The sequence below is a fragment of the Solanum dulcamara genome, chromosome 9 (genome assembly GCF_947179165.1).
Source record: "Solanum dulcamara chromosome 9, daSolDulc1.2, whole genome shotgun sequence".
NCBI classification, from domain to species: Eukaryota; Viridiplantae; Streptophyta; class Magnoliopsida; order Solanales; family Solanaceae; genus Solanum; species Solanum dulcamara.
The window spans coordinates 2,289,909-2,313,932 of record NC_077245.1 but is presented as its reverse complement, the minus strand read 5'-3'; the positions used below and the strand labels follow the sequence as shown (position 1 = coordinate 2,313,932).

The window sequence follows — 24,024 nt, the reverse complement described above, 5'->3', positions numbered from 1 at the left end:
TTCATCCGAGTCCCCTTCGTTAAAAAATTACACTGTATATATATGATAAAAATTTTAATTTATGTGTATATATTTAACATTGAACCCCCTGAGCATAAGCCAAAGGACTAGCTCAGTGGCAAATGAGGTTCAATATTTTGCCTTAGCTTGTCTCAACTCGCGGGTTCGAATCCGAATAAGCACATTTTTTTTTCTGATTAGCGTGTTTAATTTTTTTTGAACCCCCTTCATAAAATTCCTGGGTCCGCCACTGACGGAAAGGATTTTTTTTTTTAAAAAAAATATGGTATTTGAGTCGCGATTAGTGATGGATGGAATTGTGCGATTCAAAAGTAGAATTTGTGTGTCAAATATGAGTGATTTGAGGACACATACTCGAAAATTGACGTCCACAACTCATAATATTTGGTACATCTCAAGACACAAATATATATCAGGACTTGAAGCAATTCTTTTGGTTGAGAAAGATGAAAAATGACATTATTGATCATGTATCGCAATATTTGAACTGCCTACAAGCCAAAAATGAGTATCAGAGATAGAAAGGTGAGACTCGAGCTAACATACCAATCTAGTCTAAAAGGTAAAAATAACTACTACGATATAAATTATGTGATAAACTTACCTCAAACGCTTTGAAAATTTTATGTACATTAATTTTAATTATTCTATCGACAAAAATAGAATGTAAGGAATGTCAAATCACACTCAAAAAAATGAGAGCATGCGTGAGTGTCAGCCCAATAAGCCATACGTTTTGGAATCCTAGATTTGGACAAATTTTAAATTATGAGTATCTTTCATGTGGATCTAAAAAGCAAGTTTAGTTGTTGACTCGTGGCCTAGTAGATATGATTATATTCTATTATATTATATAGTATAATATACATCATGCTCGTTATAAAGCATTTTAGTACTATATGGTATAATTCATTGTGACATTTTTTTTATATATCTAACTATTGTACTAGCATAATATCCCTTTTTAATATAACTGCCGACGCACTATTGAAACACAAGACTCCCATGCATCATTGTTTTCTACTTTTTCTCATCATGCCATTGACTTATTACTCATATATCTAATTGGTTTCCCCTTAATTAACTAAGCAAAAAGACTAGAAGGAATTTTATCTTTGATTAACCAACTATAAATGTGCATTGATTCTTTTGACATATTGAAGAAAAAAGCACATCTTTTTGGACAAGATAATATGTTCGTTTTGCATAATTTAGGTCAAACATTTTGAATACTTTGGGGATTAAAACTATAGTTAAATTGATTGGCATATTCAACGGGTAAGCTTTTGGCTAATTTTCTTTCAACCAATCAATGGCATTAACGGTGTCTAATTTTTCAAAGTAGTTAATCATTCATTATTAAGTGTCACGGATCTTCATGTTTTTAGCCAACCAACTGATTGTAATAGTTTGTAAATATCATTATGTTGTTGGTTGTACATTCGATATATAATAAATGTATACAATAAAATTATATATTGATCACACATGCTTGTTGCTAAGACTTTTTATTTTTATTTTTTTTGAGCCGAAGATCTATAAGAAATAACATCTCTATTTTTTCGCGGTACAAATAAGATTTGAGTGCATACTATCCGTTTTAAACTTCACTTGTAGAATTACATTGAGTTTGTTGTTGATGATAATGATTTTAATTTGTTGGAAAGTGATTGTATCCTTTTTCTTTTAATATACTTCATCTAGACATCAGGTATACTTAATATTACATAACTAAATTGTTGTTCGATCGTAATTTTTTTTTAAAACTAAAAGAAAAAACAGATGTATGAATTTATATGCTTTCAAAGTGCATAGTTGTCAAATTTGGAAGGTTACTTTTTTATATTTATACTCATCGTTTATGCAATTGTTGAATATCATATCATTAACAGCACTCAGCTACAAAGTAATCATGCTTTATTTAATTATTGTTATATAAGTATAATGAAGTTAGGAACTATATATAATTAACTCAATATTCTTTTTAAGAACAATTGATCATTGACCAAATATAATGATTCAGCTTGCCATTCAATTTTTTTTCCATTTATGCCATTGACACAGTTGAGATTGGAAAAGATAAATTTGAAAAATCAATTAAAGAAAGGCAACTTGTATATATAAGTGGTGCATCTTAATTATTTTCCAATTAATATATCTTCGAAAAGTCACACGCTAGTGATAAGTCACAGTACCAAATGTTCTATATTAAATTAAGAATTCGGAACTTCTTAATAGAAACATGTGAATACAAATATATTTTTATTTATTTAATTATATTTTTAATACATTTTTTATAAGCTCAAATTGTTAAAAAATATATTTTTATTTATTTAATTATATTTTCAACATGCAACTCTCATATATTATGTATGTTCAAGTCGTTAGATAAAAATATAATTCTATCAATAAGGACACAACTTTTGTTTCGTGTTTGTAAATTGATATCCATGTCCATATAAGAACCACTTTTATGCAAAAATTGTACATAAAATAGTACTAAAATAATAGAGTAAAAAGTGGGGAGAAAATATCATTTTCGAAATAATTGACTATGTAGGACAAATTGGTTTCACCTTTATGCGTAAAACAAGAATCTTGTCGAACACTAACCGGAAAATATACGCCCTGTCTGACGGAGCTTCTCTCTCTTTATTTTCTCTATTTTGTTTTTCCCAAACAGAGTCAAAAACATTTATAAAATATCTTAAATTTTATAATATAATTGAATTATTGAGTGTATGATGTTTTATATCAAATATTTATCTAAACACTTCAATGGTTAGTTATTCGTTTTTGTTAAGTGGGCAATGATAATATTTCAGATAGAAAAATTGAATAATAATAATTATTAAAATGTGTTTCGATAAATATTTAATGATAGCTCAGAGGAAAAAAATCGTACACCTATAATTTAGCTATTAAACTAAAAAAATTGAAATACTTTAATTCATGTGATTTTTTATCTTTAACTCTTATTTTTTTCAAATAATTTATTGTAAAATTACAAAACATACCATGTTTCCTAAACGATCTTATATACCTTGTTCCAATATTCCACAAGGAAATATTTGTTATACCTTGTTCAAATATTTGTTAAAATGGAAAAGGCGTAAAATGCATTCGAACTATTTAAAATGGTATAGAAACGTTCATTATTTATCTATTGGACCTAAAATGCTTTTGACATTCACCTTTAGATCCAAAAATGACATATTCTTTAACGAAAATGGACATTTTAGGCCAATAGATGGATGAGGGGCATTTTTGTACCATTTTCAAAAGTTCAAGGGTATTTTAGGCCCTTTTCCGTAATTAAAATTTTGTTAAATAAATTTTGATTTATAATTAATTTTAAATAATTAAATTGTAGTCAATAGATGCCACCACGTTTTAAAAAAAATATTCAAATTATTTAATTAAAATTCCGTTAAATAAATTTTGATTTATAATTAATTTTAAATAATTAAATTATAACCAATAGATGACCGCCACGTGTTTAAATAAAATATTCAAATTATTTAATTAAAATTCTATTAAAAGGGCCTAAAATGCCCTCGAACTATTGGAAATAGTTCAAAAATATCCCGCATCCATCTATTTGGCATAAAATGCTCTTTTTCATTAAAGAAAAGATCATTTTTAAAAATATTAGATATTTTTATACCCTTTCAATAGTTAAAAACATTTTAAGTCATTTTCCATATATAAAATAACCAAGAAAAGGAACAACATCATTCGAAAGTTTAATATGTCACAAATGACCCTTATCTATAACTCACTTTTTTCACACTAATCTACACTAACGGATAAGAAAAGAACATTATATCTTATTCAAATTCTAAAGTTAGGATGAGAATTACTTAAGACTATCGGTGTATTTGGTACCAAAGGAAATGCTTTCAAAAATAATTGTGTTTTTTACTATTTTCTTAACGGATACATTAAGATAAAAAAAAAATATTAACTCAAAAATATGTATATTTAATCTTAGCTAAACATTATGGAGTTGGGATGAATAAGGGGTAGGGGTTCAAGGGTAGCGGAGTTTCAGTGTGTTGGGTAAATGGAAAAGAGATAATGAACTTGAAATATACGAAACTTATTTTTTCTACATTTTTTGAAAAAAATCAATTTCCTCATTTTTAAAGAACTTATTTTCCTATAAAAAAATATTTTCAAAAAATTTTAATCAACTAAATATAAAAAAGACTAAACAAAATATTTTTCTCCATACCAAATAAGGAAATGAAATAACCTATTAGCCGTTGATGTGGGAACTACTCAAGATTCTCATGCATGTATCTGACTTTGATATCATTATATAAGAACTGAATTTTGAACCTAAACAACCATCACACAGCCATGTAGGAACTCAATGTTCATATCAACTTAAAATCTTCTCACTTATTCATTTCATTTACTTTTTCAATTTTTTCTAGAACCAACTAATTTCATTCAGACAAGACATCTTATGATATCATGAAGCATCCATTCCTATAATTATTTCTTGGTCGAACATATACATGAACTCTTGAATTTGTTTGATTTTTTTTTTCCAGGCATCTCAATTATGCTATCTTCCTATTGAACCTCCGAATCATACATAATTTATACATTTTAAATATTCATTGCTGACATTGCATAAAATGTTTTATCATGTTTGAAGAGCAGGTGAAAAAAAGATTTAAAGAGGTTGATGTAGAATTCATTTTGGGATGTAATGGGCTGATGTGGAATCCATTAAACGTGTTATCACATTTGAAGAGCACGTGAAAAGAAAGACTGTTGCATCTCAAAATGGATTCCACATCAGCGCCTTTAAATCCTTTTCACGTTCTCTTCAAAAGTGATAAAACGTTTTATGCAATGTCAACAATTAATATTTAAAAATACAAATTATAGATGGTTCAAGATTAAAATCAACCAAGTTCAAGGGTCTATCTATATGTTCAGCCTTATTTCTTTAACATGTCCAAAATAATTTCCTGAAAAAAAAATAGTTTTTTATTACTATTCAAAAGTATTTTTTTTACGAATAATTGTTAAACACTTCGACTCTCTCAAATAAAAATGTATATAACAGCACACAATTAACCTCCTAGATATTGAATGTTACAACATTTAAAGTAAATGGACGTAGAATATTATTGCATTCACAATTTCTATTAACAAAAGATGAAGGTGTTTACATCCTTGTTTAATTCATACATTCATCCTCTAGAAAAGACATCCAAAAAAAGGAAATAAAAATTAGAAAATTATATTTTTTTTCCTAAAGAAATTAAATTCAAGCAGAAATCATTTTATGATTTTCATATTTAAGATGCCCTTTGATAATATCTCCATTAACATCATTTACCTCCAAAAGTTCCTTCATATAATATTCAAATTTCTTCACAACATTTTCTGGCACAGAAACCAATACTCTAACTCCATCAATTTCACCCAATGACGGTAAAAATAAGCAGTAAATATCACTTGTTAATGGACCCATTTGAATTGGTTTTCCTTCTCCAAAATTTACTTCCTCCAAGTTCAATCTTGACCATTGTGAAATTACCAAACTAGTCGATAAATCGGTTTTTACCGTTTTATCCTCTAATAAATCGATGATTGATTTTACCGCATCGTTCGTTAATTCAGACTTAGCGTGTTGCACTAATTTTACCGTGTCTTGTAAGTTACCATTCACCAGTTGCTTAACGGGTGCCTCCGCACAACCTAGCACGAATCCATTCCCATAATACCCTTGTGGCAATTCTGGTTTTACCGTCTTCCTAATGTTTACGGAAAATAAGAGTTTCACGTTAACAGAAGACGGTAAATCCAGGGAATTTACCCAACACCGCCACGTGTGAGATGCTAGGACTTCAAAGCTAGTGGATTTTACCGAGGGAGAACATTGTCTTTTCAAGTGAAGAATTTGGGACTGTGAAAAGGTAATAGAAGCAGGGGAAATAGGTTGAGATTGTAAATATTGGTGAAGGTTGAGGCTAAATTGGGGATTTTGGTCATCAAGGGGTATTTTCGTAAATGCTGGATGTACGGAGGTTGTTTGTGGGGGATCACGGGGTTTAAACACGTGGCGCGAGTGGAATGGGTTGATTGGTAAAGTGATCGTGGGGTCCATCGTATAGTGGGCCCAAGCATGTAAAAATTGAGCGGTGCCGATGCCGTCACATAAGCAGTGATTGATTGCGGTGCAGAGGATCATGCCACCGCAACGGAGATTTGTTACCTGCGGTGGAACAAAAATTTTTAGGAAGGGTAGTTTCGTCATTTAAGTAAAACATTTAAGCCAAAAGAAAGCTCCCAATTAAAACAAAGTGAAAGGAACAAAAGGGAGAAAGCCAATTCAAAAGAGTGAGTAGGGTCACTCTAAATCATTTTCCATGGTGGATCCAAGGATTTATCCATTAAAATATAATTTTTTGATATAATTTAAATTTATCGTTACTTCACATATGAATATATATAGTTAGCCATCTTTCATATATCTTGTAAGGGCTGTGCTATGATTAATTGATTATAGTTATGAATTGAGTAAAATGCAATAGCTTTGATTCAAATTTTATATTTAAATTTATCATTTTATAGTTAAATTTATCATTTATTATGTATAAATAATTTATTTAAATTTTTTAAAAAATTCAAAACATATAAACTCAAAATTCTAATTTCACTTCTGATCAGTTGTCTTAACATGTTATGTTTGATACTGTCAGCTGTAATATTGATTTAGGTACACTTGTTAAAGCGAGCATCATGGAGTAGTATACGTTTCACTATTTTTCCTAGTTAATACTATTTGAATATACAACGAACTTGGCCAAAGTTAGTTAGGTTACTACTTACTATTCAAATCAAATTAGAGGATGTGACCTTTATGTTAGTGTTATGTTAACGGGTAAGATCAGAATAAAATTTGAGATGATGGTGAAAAGGGAACCATACATGTTGTCTTGGGAACATCACACATCACCAAGATATATAGTCCTATTGAAATACAAATTTCATTTATATTTAGCCATATTTTACCTTAAATTTGTCAAATATTTAGCACATATTCTTCAAGTTACATCTTTAATTTAAGTAATGTTCACTTGTTGTAATTAAAGAATGTAAAAACTCTAACTAAGTTGAACCATGTATATATATATATATATATCAGGATATTTCAAAAACTAAAGAGTAAAAATTCTAACTTATATAAAAAATGCAAAAAATACAGTAGAATTGTGCAAGCACGTTACTGGTATGCTTCTTTCTCGCAAGGAAAAAAAGAAGAGCGATAATATATATTTTTAAAATTATACTATGTGTATTTTAATGTATAAACATTAATTTTTTTGTATTAATTTCATATTTTTGCTAGGGGGTATGATAGTCACCGTATAAAAGTTAAACTCGGATGAAAAATAATTAAGAGTTGTAATTTAGAAACTAACCTGCACAACTAGAGGGGGAGTATCCAAGAAACTTTGAGCTTCAACTTTATACAATAATTTTCTCCAAGATTTATCAGGCTTATTAGAAACAATAAGAACTTCATCAGCACTTAAATTCAAGAATGCTTCAGCAAAAATAGCACCTTCTCCATTACAATCTACTTGAAGTTTATGATTATTTTCTGGGCATTTTCTTAATCTCCCTGCTAAAGGATAGTAATCCACTAAAACCCTTGATAGTGAATATTTAAGTTTTTCCAAATTTATTGACTTAGTAAAAAGATAAAGGTATTTGATTGAAAATCTAAGAAACATTTGATCATCAAGATTTGATAAATAAAGGGTGTGATTTGGTGTTGGGCTAATTGGACTTATGAAAATGGGCTCTTTTGAATAAACACAATCTGGAAGATCTATAGAGCCTGACATGTTGTTGTTTTTGTAGTAAAGGAGAGATAGTTTTAAGTGAAAAGACTAAGGTTTTTGGAGGATAACTAAAGCATATATAGAGCTTTATAAAATGGATTATAGTTAAAGATCTATGGTTGGATTTGGTTGTTTGGAGGGGGGGGGGGGGAGTGGAGTACTATATGAGAGATTCCTCCCCCCAAAGAGTAATACTACAAAAAAAGTGAAGCTCTCATTAGTCTTGCTACATGAGCTAACCCTTTTGAATTTTTCTACTATTATTTGCTTACTTTTACGGAAGTTACATGTGCTTCCATATCCCCCCTCCCCCCTACCTTAGGTAAAAATGACTTTACTTATATACAATGTTTAGTAAATTTTCACCCGTTGTCCCTTTTTAATATTGTTGTTTAGTAAACTTTTTCTATTTCTCTCGTAACTTATGAACTTTTTAGATCATAATTTAAAATATATTTTTGAGCAAACAAAAGAACTTATGAAAAGACATTAGACTAAAATTTAGAATTTTGTAAGTTATTACAAAAATTTACTAAAAGAATTTTTTTAAAAGTTATTGCAAACGTTCACTACAAGAATGATGTTAGTTTAATGTCTTATATTTAAGGTTGAGCAATATATAAGCAAATATTAGGCTCAAATAAAAGTAGTGTAAATATAGCCATCAAGAAGATGTTAGTCTAATGTCTTATTTTTAAGGTTGAGCAATATCTGAGCAAACAATAGGCTCAAATCTAACGTCATCAGGAAGGGTGATCGCAAAGGCTATATTTATACTATTTTTTAAAAAAAAAAATCTACACGATGACCTAAAAATAGTTATTTGCGTAAATCAGCCATATCAAATATAGAATGTATTTAAACTCAAGGTAAAAAATAAAAATTGGATAGTAGTACATAATCCACTAAGAAGTAGGTACTTGTAATTAAATTCAAATTATATATCAACATGGAATATTGCACGTAATAATTAATTTAAAATTTTGTGGCTATATATCCATTAGTTGAATGAGGTAATGAGAAAGCAATCTAGCTAGGTTGTACATATATGATGGCTAGTGACTTTGCTGATGGAGTGCAAATCTAATGTGTAAACCACAAGTATATATATGTCATACTTTAATTACAAAAAAAATAAAATTATTTCAATGTGTGATATATATTCACTAGAATACCATTAGTCACTATTGCCATCAGCAATAGTGGGGTGATAAATATTTTTTTAATTATTCTTAATGAAAGATTTTAAATTTGAGTTCTGAAGATGAAATTATCTTTAATAAAAAAATATTCTATTCATGAATAAGATATTCCGAATAAAAACAAACTAGTTAAATTCCAAAATGAATACGCACCCCCAATAAGAAAACAGACACCAAAAAAAAATGTCACTACCCACATTGCCACACACATATATTCATGAGTTCATGCTGTGTGCGCTTAATTATTTATTAGACCTGCCCCTTTCGGTGTCCTTTTTTCTTCCTTATTTTTGTGAAGGAATTTAAATAGAGTTTTTTGTTTTTTTTTTAAATTACATGAAAGTGGCAAAAGGAATTTTATCCTAGTTCAATAGTCAATATTATCTGTTTGGCTAAGTTTACAAAAAAAAAATTAATCTCTCTCGAAAAAGTTTTTCCACTACAAATTTTTTTAATTGTTATTGTAGAAGCGCATTTGTAATTTGAATCTTAAATTTTTAAAATAGCGCTATCCAGTAAGAATGATGAGTAAACTATATATACATTTTTTTTTTCCACTTAAAATTCTGTTATTGCCTTGGTGTCCCGGGTATCATTCTAAATTTAATGTCCACTTTGAAAAATACAGACGTGACAAGTTAATTCCAAATAAAAACAAAGAAGAAAATCTTCTGGGGGGCAAACATAGGCACAAATCTTTAAGGATATTGACCTCACTTGATTTGCTATTTAATTTCTGTTTCTTTCAGAAAAAAAATTGATATGTTTGTTTGTGGTATAAGATGCAAGAAGGAACTAGAAACTATATGAAAAGACATTAAATATAATTTAATATGTTTTACTACATTAGTTTAATACCAAAGTAGTGCACTCATGAAAGAAAAAAGGGAAAAAGAAATACTCCTTCTGTACCTTTTTAATTGTCATTTATATTAAAAATATTTATTCCAAAGTACTTCCTCTGTTTCATATTAGTTATTATGTCTACTAAAAATATTTGTCCCACAATAGTTGTCAATTTAAACAATCAAGAGATAATTAATTATCTTTTTCCAACTTTGACCTTAGCATTAATTATTCTAAAATTAAGATGCACGTAAATAGATAAATATTAAAGAATTAGTCAAATAACACTCCTAATTAATATTTTCTTAAGGATAGTGCAAAATCTTATCATAACAAGTAAAAAGGGAAGGAGAGAGTAATTGTCTATTTAAACATTCAAGCGATAATTAATTATAGTTTTTTAACTTTACCCTTAACATTAATTATTCTATAATTAAAAGACAAATATATAAATAAAAAATAAATAATTAATGAGGGATATATTAGTCCGGAAGTACCTCCTTAATTATAAGATATTGTTCTTGACAAGAATAATCAATATTTCTTAACCCATTCTTTTTAAAAAAAGGTTTAATTTTTATACAATTAGATTATTGAAGGCAACTATGGGTAGCCTTCTATAGCAAGCAAGAATTATTTACGTACAAAACCTAGTGAATAACCTAAATAACATGTGGAATTGCATTAATAATGTAAATATTTTGTATATGGCTAATATATATAATTTAAATCCTTAAAAAAGAAGAGTACTTATCACCCTATACTTAGCTCAACAAAGCTCACAACACAAAATAACTACAATCTTTGTTTCTTTACAAATTTTAGCTAGTATACAATGTATAATTAAATATATAATAGCTATATAATCAACGGAAAATGGCCTAAAATGTCTTTAAATTATTGGACATGGTACAAAAATACCTCTTATCCATCTATTAGGCCTAAAATGTCCTTAACATCCACCTTTAGGTCCAAAAATGATCTTTTTTTTAACAGAAAAGGGCATGAGGGGCATTTCTGTACCATTTTCAATATTTCGAGAGCATTGTAGGCCATTTTTCGTAATTAAAATTCAGTTAAATAAATTTTGATTTATAATTAATTTTAAATAATTAAATTATAATCAATAGATGGTGCGTGTTTAAAAAATTTATTCAAATTATTTAATTAAAATTTGGTTAAATAAATTTTTATTTATAATTAATTTTAAATAATTAAATTGTAACCAATAAATAGATGCCACGTTTTTAAAAAAATTATTCAATCTATAATCTTTGTTTCTTTATAAATTTTAGCTAGTATGCAATGTATAATCAAATATATAATAACTATATAATCAATGTCCAGATTAATTTTATATTTCTTATACATTAAATGTACACCAATGACGACTACAAATTATCACAGCTATTTCAACCGGCCAACTAAAATGTTACTCCACTATTAGAAATTAATAAAGGTTATTTTCCAGCAGAATTAATGAGAAATTTAGGCCATAAAATATGTTTTTTCACTCAATTTTCATCGAATCAACTGAAAAAAAATGGTGGAAAACAAATTATTACTAAAATAATGAGAAAATTTCTAATTTTTTATATGAAAATATTACTAGTCCCTCCGTCCCTTTTTTTGTTATCATATTTACTAAAAATACTTGTTTCAAAATAGTTGTCAATTCAAATAACCAAGAGATAATTAATTGTCTTTTTTCAACTTTGTCCTTCGCATTAATTATTCTAGAATTAAGATGTATATATAGAGATAAAAATTAAATAATTAATAAGGAATATTTTAGTCAAACAACATTTCTAATTAATTTTTCTTAGGGATTGTGCCAAACCTTATCATGACAACTAAAAAGAAACGAATGGAGTATTTTTCTTATTACCGATTCAATCACTTTGGAATTAGCACTGAACAGAAACATTAGTAGTGACTCCTTCCTTCCCGATTTATGTGGCAACGGTTTGACTTGGAATAAAAATTCAAGAAAGGAAGAAAAACTTTTACAATTTATAGTCTAACACAAATTTTAGATATTTATATGGTTATAAATTATTTTATTAAAAATAAAAGATATCCCATCTAAATTGGAGGGGGGTGGGAGTTAAGATAATAGCAGCCACAAGGCCTACGAAAAAAAAGAAAATGATGACAAATAGTAGGTACTGTTGAATATGCCAGTATATGAGCTCAAAAGAAATGATCCAATTGTCTAACTGCAGCTACTATTTTTTTACAAGAAAATAACCCTTCCAAAAAGCAGATTATTTTACTTTTAATGAACTTTAGATGTAATAATAATAAAAAAGAATAACCTCTTTTTTCCAAGTTCAAAGCTTGGGAATATTGGAATAAGATATGATTTTGACTAAACTTCCATTATGAATTTGATATCTTCTGAATTGGTTCACTCTTCTTTCTCCAAAGTATTCTATACTATAAAGAGAGGATCAATATGTCTCTTCAACTATTTTAAAACTCAAACTATAGCTTAAAAAAGTATCTAGCACCAAATCAATTAATATCCCTTTATGATATATCAACAATATCAAAATATTTTATGCTAATTCCTAGTCCATGTGCTAAGTGCCATGGTTAGAGCCTTAGAGGACCAGGATTGGGCTTTGGGTGAGGGCTCAACTAGAGCTGATTAGCCTGCCTAGGCCCATATTCCCTATCTTGAAAATCAAATATCTGACGTTCAAATTTCCATAATTTGTATCCTAATTATATAATGGTATATATTATACTCTTAACAGGGAGTAATATTGTCCGCTTTCAACAAAATTCCATGGTTTTCATCCAAAAGACCTGATAGACTGACACCATTAAGAGTATCCAATACCTTGTAACTTGTAAGTAACTTTAACTTATTTCATATTTTTGAGAATTTGTTTACGCACACCCAAAAAATGTTATAAAGAATTAATTTATCAGTTGGACATTTGAGAGACAAAAAATTCGTTAATTTCATAAGTTTGAAGAGTTATTTCATTTTCACCTATATGTTTCTATTAAACTTTGATGAACTTCTTTTCACTTTCAGTAATTCATGAAAAAACGAATCATTAAAAAACTTATGATTGCACCAACTACAAGAAAAGACTCTCAGCGACATGAATAGTTCAATGTGCTCGTCAAGGCCTGATCTTGAGATATAAATCATCCAAAGCATATTAACATGGCAAAAAAAAATGTCATCATTTTGACAAGGGGTGTACATGGACCGGATTGGTTCAGATTTTTTACAAACCAAACAAAACCATTTGTGTCGGGTTATTAATTCTATAAACCAAATCAAATCAATAAAAGTCGGGTTTTTCGATATCAATTTTTCTCGGGTTTTTTGAGTTTTTTCGAGTTTCTCGGATTTTTCATAGTATCTAATAAAAAGAACAGAGTAGTGCTTTTTAAAAAGAGTTCTAGTACAAAATATCAACATATAAGATGGAGGTAGAACACTGTTTGAAGTTTTAACTTTATAATATAACTTTATAAGATGGGCTTTATTTGTATATTATTTAGATGGGCTTCTCAAGTCCAAATCTAAATGTAAGAAAAAAAATATGAAAAATTTTAAAAATATATTTATAAATTACATTTTAATAAATATTTTTATGTATAACATAATTTAAAAGTAGAATGTCTAATCGGGTCGATTTGGGTTCGGTTTGACTTTTTTTAGTTAAAACCAAACCAACCCTATAATGGTCGGGGGTTTTTCCAAACACCAAACCAAGTCAAACCAAACCACTAGTCGGGTTTTTTTTCCGGTTTGGTTCGATTTGTCGGTTTGGTGCGGTTTATCGATTTGCCCTGTACAGCCCTAATTCTGACCGTGACTCGCCTGCTTATTATATCAATAAAATTTCTTTAGGGTAGTAACAATTGTGTAGGAGTGGGGCAAAGCCCATTGGTAAATTGACTTAGTGGGCTTGCATCACCAAACGCATATGAGCCCTGTTGACACTTGACAGGGCCCCAAAAGCCCAAAATAATTTCAAATCAAATCCAACAAGAAGAGTGTCGAGCCCTTTCATTAGCTCCCGTGTCGTCGTAAGTTTTGAAGTTAAAAACTTACATAAATATACAATATTAAGAAAATATTTATTATTTATAGCAATAAAAAAATAATTTCACTGAACACTTATAATACAATTTTAATACATATTGCAGAGAACTATTTATAAAACATATATAATACAAGTTTTATAGATGGATAATACATTTATCACATATTTTAATAGACTTATAATACATTATGTTAGTTTCTTACTACACAAACATAATATATATTTTAAAACACTTATAATACATTTATATTGTATGCATAATTCACTTTTAATACAAATGTAGATTTATCATAATATTGCTATATATTACTATAAATGGTAATAAATAAAAAAATATCGCTAAAAGCAGTAATTAATTTTTAAAAAACACTCAATCAAGTAATTTTTCCTTTAAAATTTGAGTTTTTAAAGTTATAAAGCCCATTTGTATCTTTTTTTTTTAAAAAAAGTTTTGTGAGAGAAAGTCTAACTAAATTTTATGGACAAACATATATTTAAAGATAAAATTTTAAAATCTAATCTGAAATGTATAGTCAAATGTCATCATATTGGGAAGAAAAACATATTCATGATAAAATTAATCATTTCCTTTTATTCCTTTCAGTTCATATATATAACAACAACAACAACATACCACTGAAATCCCACAAATGGAGTTTTGGTCAGGGTAGGATGTAAGTAGATCTTACCACTACCTCATGGAAGTACATAAGCTGTTTTCGAAAGACACTCGATTCAAAAGTCACAGTTTTAAGTATGAGAGAAAAACAATTTATATAGCATAATGGAAAAAAAAATGCAATGCAAAATTTTAGTTAATATATGATTATGAAAATTAAAATGGTACTTTTTGTTACAATGTAAATATATAAAAGGTGAATCAACTATTTTTCCAAACATCAAAAGGCTAAATATTGTACTACCTTTCAAAATTCAGGGTTGTAAATAATTTTTTTCTTATCTGAACGGGTCGATCCTCCCATCCCGTTTGTTTTAGCAACTTATCCTAAGGTCTCCTCGCCAAGAGCTCCCCGGCGACGACAGAGGAAGCAACCCGTCTGCTATGGCGGGGCGCCTTTTTTCTTTCACAATAAGACCTGGACGATTATCCCTACCTTCGGTAGCTTACGAGTTTACGTCCATCCCTGGTCGGGTACAGTTTCCTTTCGATTTCTCCCTTGTAGCCGTTACCCGAATTCGCGCAAGTGTGTCCACCCCCCCAAACTTACTTGACGAGGAATTCTTTCTCGCGAACAAACACAACCCCTACACACACCTAGGAGCACCCCTTCCTGCATATCCATACAAGACCCGAGTAGGCGGGTCGAGGTCCTACGAGGTACCCACTACTCGGAGTACCCTCCCAAAAGGAAAAAGATGTGTATGTCAGGTTCGGTTCTTCTTAGTTGGGTTGGGCGGGTTCGACCAGAAATGCTATGCTTACACACAAGACTACTCCTCTTCTCGAAAGCTTCGCGGGGACTACTTTAGGACGACGGACGACCGCCCGTAGGGGGTTTACTGCACAAGGCCCCTGCAGAGGAAAGGCTTTATCCCAGCGAATAGAAGATACTCAGCTCCGCACAACATAGGGATTAGCACACTTTCGGGAAGAACATAGAATAGTAGAAGATCCAGCATGCAGAACACGACGATCATTAGAAATTCACGAATTAGAAATGCTGTAATATACTCTTTCCCATAACTTCTCATACCAGACCAACCCACTAAAATGCAAATAGGGATCAGAAATGTGGTCAATATCACGAAGAATAAAGAGATACCGTCTATACCCAAATAAAAATTGATGTTTTCATAAGGAAGCCATCGAAGGCTTTCCACAAATTGAGATTTGGCCGTAGAAGGATCGAATTGTATCCGAAGAACAGGGGGATACAAAAAAATAATAAGAGAGGCGCACAGACCAATTAATCGTATCGGTCGTATTCACACTTTTCCGACCTATTTGCCTGATATTAAGGAAGACTTGTCTTATTTATTTTCCCAGACCCCACTTGTGGAATTCCATGAGTATATTATTGTTGTTGTCGTCGTCTTATTTATTTCAACAAGTATATTAAAATATAGTTCTTCAAATTAAAAAAATAAAAACAGAGCACTTTCACTCCATTCTCATAAAATTATTTCATTTCTAAACGGAGTTGGCCACTTACTTTTCATATGATTCATTTAAAATTTATTTTAAGAAATAAATTTCAAAATTAGCCCCTTAGTTTTTAAGGTATATTTAAAAAGAATCTCTTATAAATACAAAAAAAGCAGCCCCTATAGTCCCTAAAGTATGCAAATGATCACATTTTTTTACTATAAAAATGTGACTTGGAAGAAAAAGTATAAATTGAAAGATGAACAATATTCTTATTATGTTAACTTTTTAAAATCGATTCACCTGGTATAATAACAATAATAATATATTTAATATAATTTCGTAAGTGAATTTAGAAAAACATAATAGAATCTTACCTTTAATTTTATGAAATAGAGAAATTATTTATGATAATCTCATAAGTAAATTTAAAAGTGTTTTTTTTTTATTTTTTATTGATGTTCGATACTTATATTGAAATTCGATAAATTGAATTCGTGTTCGCTAAGACCTTATTCGGAGGATAACGCTAATACAACTAAAAATAGGTAAAAAGCAAAATTAAAAAAAATGGCAAGAGAGTGCTAATGATAATAGAAGTCAATGAAAGATATAAATATATATATTACTAATAATAATAATGTGAAATATATCCTATTTTAGAAGTATAGTTTATTTCATCACTCTGTATTATCCACTTTCAGACAATTTACACTCTGATCACGACAAGATAACGGATCAACAGTTAGTGTGTGTGTGTGTGAGAGAGAGAGAGAGGGAGAAATAGAATATCCCAAAATCTTTTTGGTTGACACAGATATTTATATATGTTATCATCTTTTTTACTGAATTTATGAAGAAAACAAAGAAATGTGAGCGTAATTAATCTGGATCTTTCCCGATCTGATTCTTGTTTAGGTATTTCAGAGGAAGAACCTACTTTCTAGGTGACCTAATTAGGGCTTATTTTCAGCCACAGTACTGGTTTTGCTCGACCCGACTGGATTGTAAATGTGGTTTTCTTGAAAACCCGGTTTTTATTTGTTTTCGCTGGAGCTGAATTCAACAGAAATTTTGTAACAAGTTTGGATTTTGATGAGATGGGGTTTTCTTAAAAACTGGTTTTATTTGGTTTCTGAAGCTGAAGTGAACAGAAATTTTGTATCAAGTTTGGATTTTGATGAGATGGGGTTTTCTTGAAAAGGGGTTTTATTTGTTTTCTGAAGTTGAATTGAACAGAAATTTTGTAACAATTTTGGATTTTGATGAGATGGGGTTGTTGAAGATGGGATTTTTGCAGTGAAGAGTGACTTAGGTATAAGCGGAGTATAAATTAAAGGTGAGTTCTTTTTTATAGTTTCTTTGTTTCCATTTTTGTTTTGTGAGATCAGTGAAATTATGCATCATGAATTTGCAATTATTTGCTATATAAAGCTTTCTTTGTTCTTTTGAGTGTACTTTTTTAAGTCTACTTGATATGGAGAATTTGATATGGTCAACAACATTTACTTTCTTGTTTTATCTTTATGTAGAAAGCTTCTATCTTTGCCATGATTGATACAATTTGATTACAACAACATAGCTAGTGTAATCGCACAAGTGGGGTTTGGGGAGAGGAGAGTAGACTGTACACGAACCTTACCTGTACCTTGAGAGGTAGAGAGGTTGTTTCCAGTAGAGCCTCGGCTCCAATTGAATTCAGCAAAAAAGTAAGTACTTTACAAAATTAATTGTTGGAATTGGAAATTATTCCTTGGGTTAATGGAAGTGCTTAAGTATGACATTAATCAATATGGTGTCTTTGGGGAAAGAACTTTAATGGTCTTGCTGGTATTGAATTGATTGAACTACCTTATCTACAAGCTGAAGTTGTTAAAGAGGAGACAATTTTATTTGTTTATTTATTTAGGTCTGCAATAGGTTGTGCTCTGCTGTGAGGGAAATCTATTAGTCGGGTTTGATTTTAAGACTTGTTATCGCAAATTTTTTATTCCAGTTCAAACACAATTGCTCATTTGGATGAGCATTTAGATGATATACAGTGTTTGGGCTGCATTTCAAACTATTGTGAGCAAAGCAGGGATTGTGAAGCATGGTAAGCTTCAGAATTAGGGAGGTTACTGTGCAAAGTTTTCAACCAACCAGTTTAATTTAGTTCTTTTGAGTTTTCGCGCTGTTGATCTGGATCTTCAGTTTCCTCACAAATTTTTGTAATCAGGTTGTATGGACATTCCTTTTTTTCTCTTTTTGATTAATATTTCTTTAAAGGAAAAAATTATATCATGTGTTTCCTAAAATATTATGCATAAAATAGTTTCTTAACTTATTATGGCATAATTTCAGGAATATGGCAACTCCAGTTGAGCCACCAAATGGGATAAGGTCCCCAGGAAAGCATTACTATTCTATGTGGCAATCCCTTTTTGAAATTGATACAAAATATGTACCTATTAAGCCTATTGGTCGAGGGGCATATGGAATTGTTTGTTCTTCCGTTAACAGGGAAACCAATGAGAAGGTTGCAATCAAGAAAATAAACAATGCTTTTGAGAATCGTGTTGATGCTCTGAGGACTCTGCGTGAACTAAAGCTCCTTCGCCACCTTAGACATGAAAATGTGATTGCTCTGAAAGATGTTATGATGCCAATCCACAGGCGAAGTTTCAAAGATGTTTATCTGGTTTATGAACTGATGGATACAGATTTACATCAGATCGTCAAATCCTCTCAAACACTCACAAATGATCATTGCCAGTATTTCCTTTTCCAGGTAGAACTGTATGATTGTTGGCAAACTTCATGATGCAGTTGTCTCTTAGTTTCTTTTTTAAACTAAATTTGACTACTCTCTCTGCCTCTTTTAAATTGAAATACGTGTTCTGAGCTCTATGCTTGAAGGGAATATTCTTGCATCGATCGTCAACGTGATTGTCTTTGTACTACAATTAAAGTGAGGTATACCATAATGAGGGGACAGTTTATAGACCTTGTCTTTTGTGTTCTGACTTGGACAATAGTGATTTTTTTTTTTACGCTTCAGCCATCCAAGGAAGGTGGTAGTTTTAGTAGGATTGTAGTAATATGGTTACTGATGTGGACCCAAGGGGGTGGTGTGGCCTAGTGGTCAATGAAGTGGGCGGAGGACCATGAGGTTTCAGGTTCAAATCTCTATGGAGACAATCATTTGGTGATTTCTTTCCATTTGTCTAAGCCTTGGTGGATAGAGTTACCCGGTACCTGTTTCTGGTGGGAGGTAGCAAAGTATCCCGTGGAATTAATCAAGATGCATGCAAGCTGGCCTGGACACCACGGTTACCAAAAAAAAATGGTTACTGATGTGAGCCAAAATCTACTCAATGGATGCTATTTGGCTGCTTCCTGATCTTCTTTCCTTTGTTTATCTTTTATGATCTTATTTACTTAACAGCTCTACCATCAAATCAGTTGCACAAATTACCCAGTGGCCTTTTAGATTAGTAGAAGAGAGCGACAACATATTTTCTGTTTATTGTGTGAATATTGTGCATTTTAATGTTCTAAATCATTTGACACTCATGTCTGTGAATGTTGTCCAAGTAGATGAAAATCATGGAGGCGCTATCTTCTCTGCCGGGAAATCCAATGTCAATATCATAGTAAAGTGCATTTTGTCTTGAATAGATTTTTGATTCTACGAAGGCTCTCTATTGAAGAGGGGGCAAGATAACCTCCATCCACTGCTAGTAAGGTGTATTTTGTTAGATTGTTTTCAACGTCCATAAATATTCTATCTTGTTTTTAAGTAAGCTCGGTGTAGTCTAGGTCCATAAATAGGCATCTATGTACATTACATGATCTGTGTGCTCCTCACCACAACAAATTAAAAAAAATTACATGATGTGTGTGGTGCGGTCTGATTGTTTTGTTTCATTGTCCATCTTCAAGCACATTAGATGCTCAACATTTACATAGCATCTATATATTTCCGAAGTATGCGAATTTCCAACTGTTTTCAATCAACACTGGAGCCACTGTGAAAAATGATTTTCTGTATTATTCTCCTTCCTGTTTACTATATAATTTATGAAACTTTGTCAAGTGATAAATTGAAAAAAATTGAAATGACACAAAGTAGGCTAGTTTCCTCAATCGATTCAACCATATATGATATATAGCGATAAATACCGGCTGAAGGGGGATAAAGCTTGAACAAAAATGAAGTATGACCCATAAATCATTATTCTGCAGTACCTTTTTTGACTAACCCCCTCCTTTCCACATTCAGAACGACAAATTGAAACACTTAATACCATGTTTCATATTCACTAAGACCTACATAATACAGGTTTATAACAGCAACAGAAAAATTAGCTATGGAGAGTACTTTTTTGCAGATTATGAACTAATATGATTAAACTTATGCATAGAACATGGTTCTCAAGTTTAATCTTTATATTGCATGAGCAGGCTTTATAACTTTAGCTTGAAAGGTTTTGCATTATTAATGAAATTTAAGCAGATATCTGCAATTTGTGCCAGAGATAATGCTTTATACAGGTTCTGGTCATTTTTAGTCTCTACTTCAGTGGAATAGGCAATATCAAATCATCCTTTGGTAGGAAGTAGTAAGAAGCAGAATCTTGTTTCTGATCACACATATATAGCTGCTGTGAGTTATGAGTCTGCTTCAATATATAAAGTTGGTTGTAGTAGCTAAACTTGCACTTCTCGTCTCTTATTAAAAAATAATAATGTGACAAGAACTATACATTTGCCCAGATTAGTTGGGTTGACTATATCATATTTTTGTTAGATAAGTCAAAAACTCTTTCTGGATTGAACCCTTGCCATTTGGCTGAGGTTGTTTTGAAAACTAGTGCTGAGCCAGTTCACCTGGATGCTATGGTTGGTTATGTCACTAAAGAATATTTTTAATAATATAAAATGAAATACTATAGCATGCACTAAATTGTCTTCTTCATATGTGGACTTCTCAATATCTTTGTCGAATTTTATAAATGGCTGCATTGAGACATTACTTGTATCAACTAGTGGTGTTGTACCAGATTATTACTATCTGGTAAGGTCCCTTCAATATGAGGCTACTGGATGTTTTCTGCTCTTTACAAGCCCATCAAACTCTTCGAATACTTACGCTCCTCTTAGTTCTACCCCTTGCATGTCATCCTTCCCTTCCTCAAAATATCTACTCTCTCCATCAGACAGCAAGCTAAGTATTATGGAACAACCTGCAGTTTGAATCTTGATGGTAGGTTCACTAGAAGTTGTATATTTTATTTTTGATGAAGTCTAGAAGTTGTATATTTGGGAATCACTTTTTCCATTCTTATGCAAACCAATCCATTGCACAACTTATTCTTATAAAAGTATATTGATGCACATTTTATTTCGGGAATGTAGTTTTATTTCTCATTTTATATGCCTGGAAGATTATTTCACTTGTTCTGGATGATAAAAAAACGTAAAGGATAATTTGAATCTACATCTTATCTGAAGTGTTATGCATTTTGCAGCATCTTTTTCCAATACCAGAAGCATTAGTTTCTTAGTAACATTCCTCTAGTGAAAAACATCGTGGAACTATGAACATATATGTAGACATACCTTTTTGTTTTCTTGCTTTGGGTTAAAACATGTGTGAAATCGTGACTGCATGAACTTACTACTTAAAGCAATTTAGCCTATAGTATCTCTCTGTTTTTTTTATAGTCGTAATATTTCCTTTATTTCAAAATGGAATGAAATTATGATGGTAGGTGGTAGGCCATCAATTTAAGAATATTGTAAGATTGTTATCTTGATGAGCTCCTGTTCTCAGCTTGTGCCAGTTTTTCAGATCTCATATGCTCATCCAGGTCCAAAAGTAAACCACCACTTTAAAATCGGCATATTATCCGTGTTTCCTGGCTTCTCTCTTCAAGACAAGGCTCTGCTGAAGTGTTGTGAAACTTCATTTTAGGAGTTTCTACCTCCTTCACACCTTCAAGAAGTCAAGACACATGTCCTTATGTTGGTCTGTTCAAAAATGATGCTGCAACCGTGTTGGATCTCCAAAAATGCATTACTTTTGGAGAATCCGATACGCACCTATCGGCCTACATTAATCATGATTTTCTTCTTCATTTGATCCATCAACTCGTGCAAATTGTCTAATCCATTTTCCAGAATGTTCTCTTTGCCCCTTCCAAGAATCCACCATTGACGAGCTTGAAACCTTGGTTTAGTTGGTTATGGGTTTTTTCCATATCTAATTTGGTTTCTGTTTGTAGAACACAATTTTGCTAGTTATCCAGGAGTGTGACACATCAAGATGGGAAATGGCTTTACTGGCTGCACTCTTCATATTTTGTCCCCATCCGTTGGTGTCATGGACATCATCATCTGATGGCGATTTCTCGACTAAAGATTCTTTGCTATTCCTTTTTCTGTGTGGATAAACTGGAAAAAAATCTCATAAAGGAGGAATCCTCAAGCTGCAACATATAAGAACTGAAAAAAAAGGAGCTAAAAAGATTATAAAACTAAATAGGAATGAGATATCTCCTTTGCATGCATGCTACTGGTCGTTTTTGCTGATTTAACTGTTTTCACCGCTGAAATGAATGTGATTTGTTTGCAGTTGCTTCGAGGTCTGAAGTATCTGCATTCTGCGAATATTCTTCATCGAGACTTGAAGCCCGGAAACCTGCTTATCAATGCTAACTGTGATCTGAAAATCTGTGATTTCGGGCTTGCACGTACAAGCAGTGGGAAGGACCAGTTTATGACTGAATATGTTGTTACACGCTGGTATAGGGCTCCGGAACTCCTCCTTTGCTGTGACAACTATGGAACATCCATTGATGTATGGTCTGTTGGTTGCATTTTTGCGGAGCTCTTAGGGAGGAAACCCGTCTTTCCAGGTACCGAATGCCTTAACCAACTGAAATTGATTATCAACATCCTTGGTAGCCAGAGGGAAGAAGATTTAGAATTTATCGACAATCCAAAGGCGAGGAAGTACATCAAATCACTTCCATACTCTCCCGGAACACCATTTTCCCGCCTCTATCCCCAAGCTCATCCGTTGGCCATTGATCTCCTGCAGAGGATGCTTGTGTTTGACCCTTCCAAAAGAATTAGCGTTATGGAAGCACTTCAACACCCGTACATGTCTCCTTTGTATGATCCAAACACTGATCCCCCAGCGCAGGTTCCTATCAATCTTGACATAGACGAGGACTTGGGAGAAGAGACGATAAGGGACATGATGTGGACGGAAATACTTCATTACCATCCTGAAGCTGCCACGGTTGCAATGGAAGTTGTTATGTGAGCTTATGTTAGAGCTTTTTGTAACTTATGTTTTCCCCTGCTTTCAATAAATATCGAGTCTTGATTCATCGACAGTTTGAGCTGCGATGCATAAAAAGAACTGCTCAATTACATAAGCTTGAACTTCTTAATCTGTATATAGGTGTGCTTTTGTACGTCTAATTAAGGGACCTTTACGCTTAATGAATGTACTGACAATTTTAATTGTTTTACTGACTGCTTGTGATGTCTATCGGATACTGTTATCTCTACCTTCACAAGGTAGGGGTAAGGCTGCGCACACTTACACTACATATGTTATTGTTGGTGTTACTGACTCTGCTCTTGTGATGATTGTTGTTATTTCTGTTAATTCATATCTAGCTGTAACAATCTATTCAGAGCAGGACTATGCAATATGCTAACTAGGAGAGAAGTTACTGGTGCAGAGATTTGCAGGGGTACATATATATGAAGCCACTAAGCATCCTGAAAAAGAAATTAAAGTCAGAAAGTCGTATGATAGATGGTAAACATCTTGTAACGTTATTGGAATTATCAACATACTCCGATCATTGGGGTAATCTGGAGTATTTAGCCTT

The 24,024-nt window shown here is 31.4% G+C and overlaps 2 protein-coding genes across 3 annotated transcripts; one reads left to right on the top strand and one right to left on the bottom strand.

The window, feature by feature from the left end:
- Positions 1-5,245: 5,245 nt before the first annotated feature.
- LOC129903066 (alcohol acyltransferase 9) lies at positions 5,246-7,987 on the bottom strand. Its single transcript, XM_055978546.1, has 2 exons — positions 7,473-7,987; positions 5,246-6,262 (listed from the first exon to the last, which is right to left on the bottom strand). The coding sequence occupies exons 1-2, from the start codon at positions 7,899-7,901 to the stop codon at positions 5,312-5,314; spliced, it is 1,380 nt and encodes a 459-aa protein (XP_055834521.1). The 5' UTR covers positions 7,902-7,987; the 3' UTR covers positions 5,246-5,311.
- An 8,847-nt stretch (positions 7,988-16,834) lies between these two features.
- LOC129902173 (mitogen-activated protein kinase homolog NTF3) lies at positions 16,835-23,675 on the top strand. Of its 2 annotated transcripts, XM_055977249.1 has the most exons (4): positions 16,835-17,468; positions 17,662-17,838; positions 18,473-18,899; positions 22,749-23,675. In XM_055977249.1, the coding sequence occupies exons 3-4, from the start codon at positions 18,477-18,479 to the stop codon at positions 23,442-23,444; spliced, it is 1,119 nt and encodes a 372-aa protein (XP_055833224.1). In that variant the 5' UTR covers positions 16,835-17,468; positions 17,662-17,838; positions 18,473-18,476; the 3' UTR covers positions 23,445-23,675. The 2 variants fall into 2 exon arrangements, with proteins under 2 accessions (XP_055833224.1, XP_055833223.1); XM_055977248.1 differs by lacking the exon at positions 17,662-17,838 and having other exon boundaries at positions 16,836-17,468.
- The last annotated feature ends 349 nt before the right edge of the window (positions 23,676-24,024 follow it).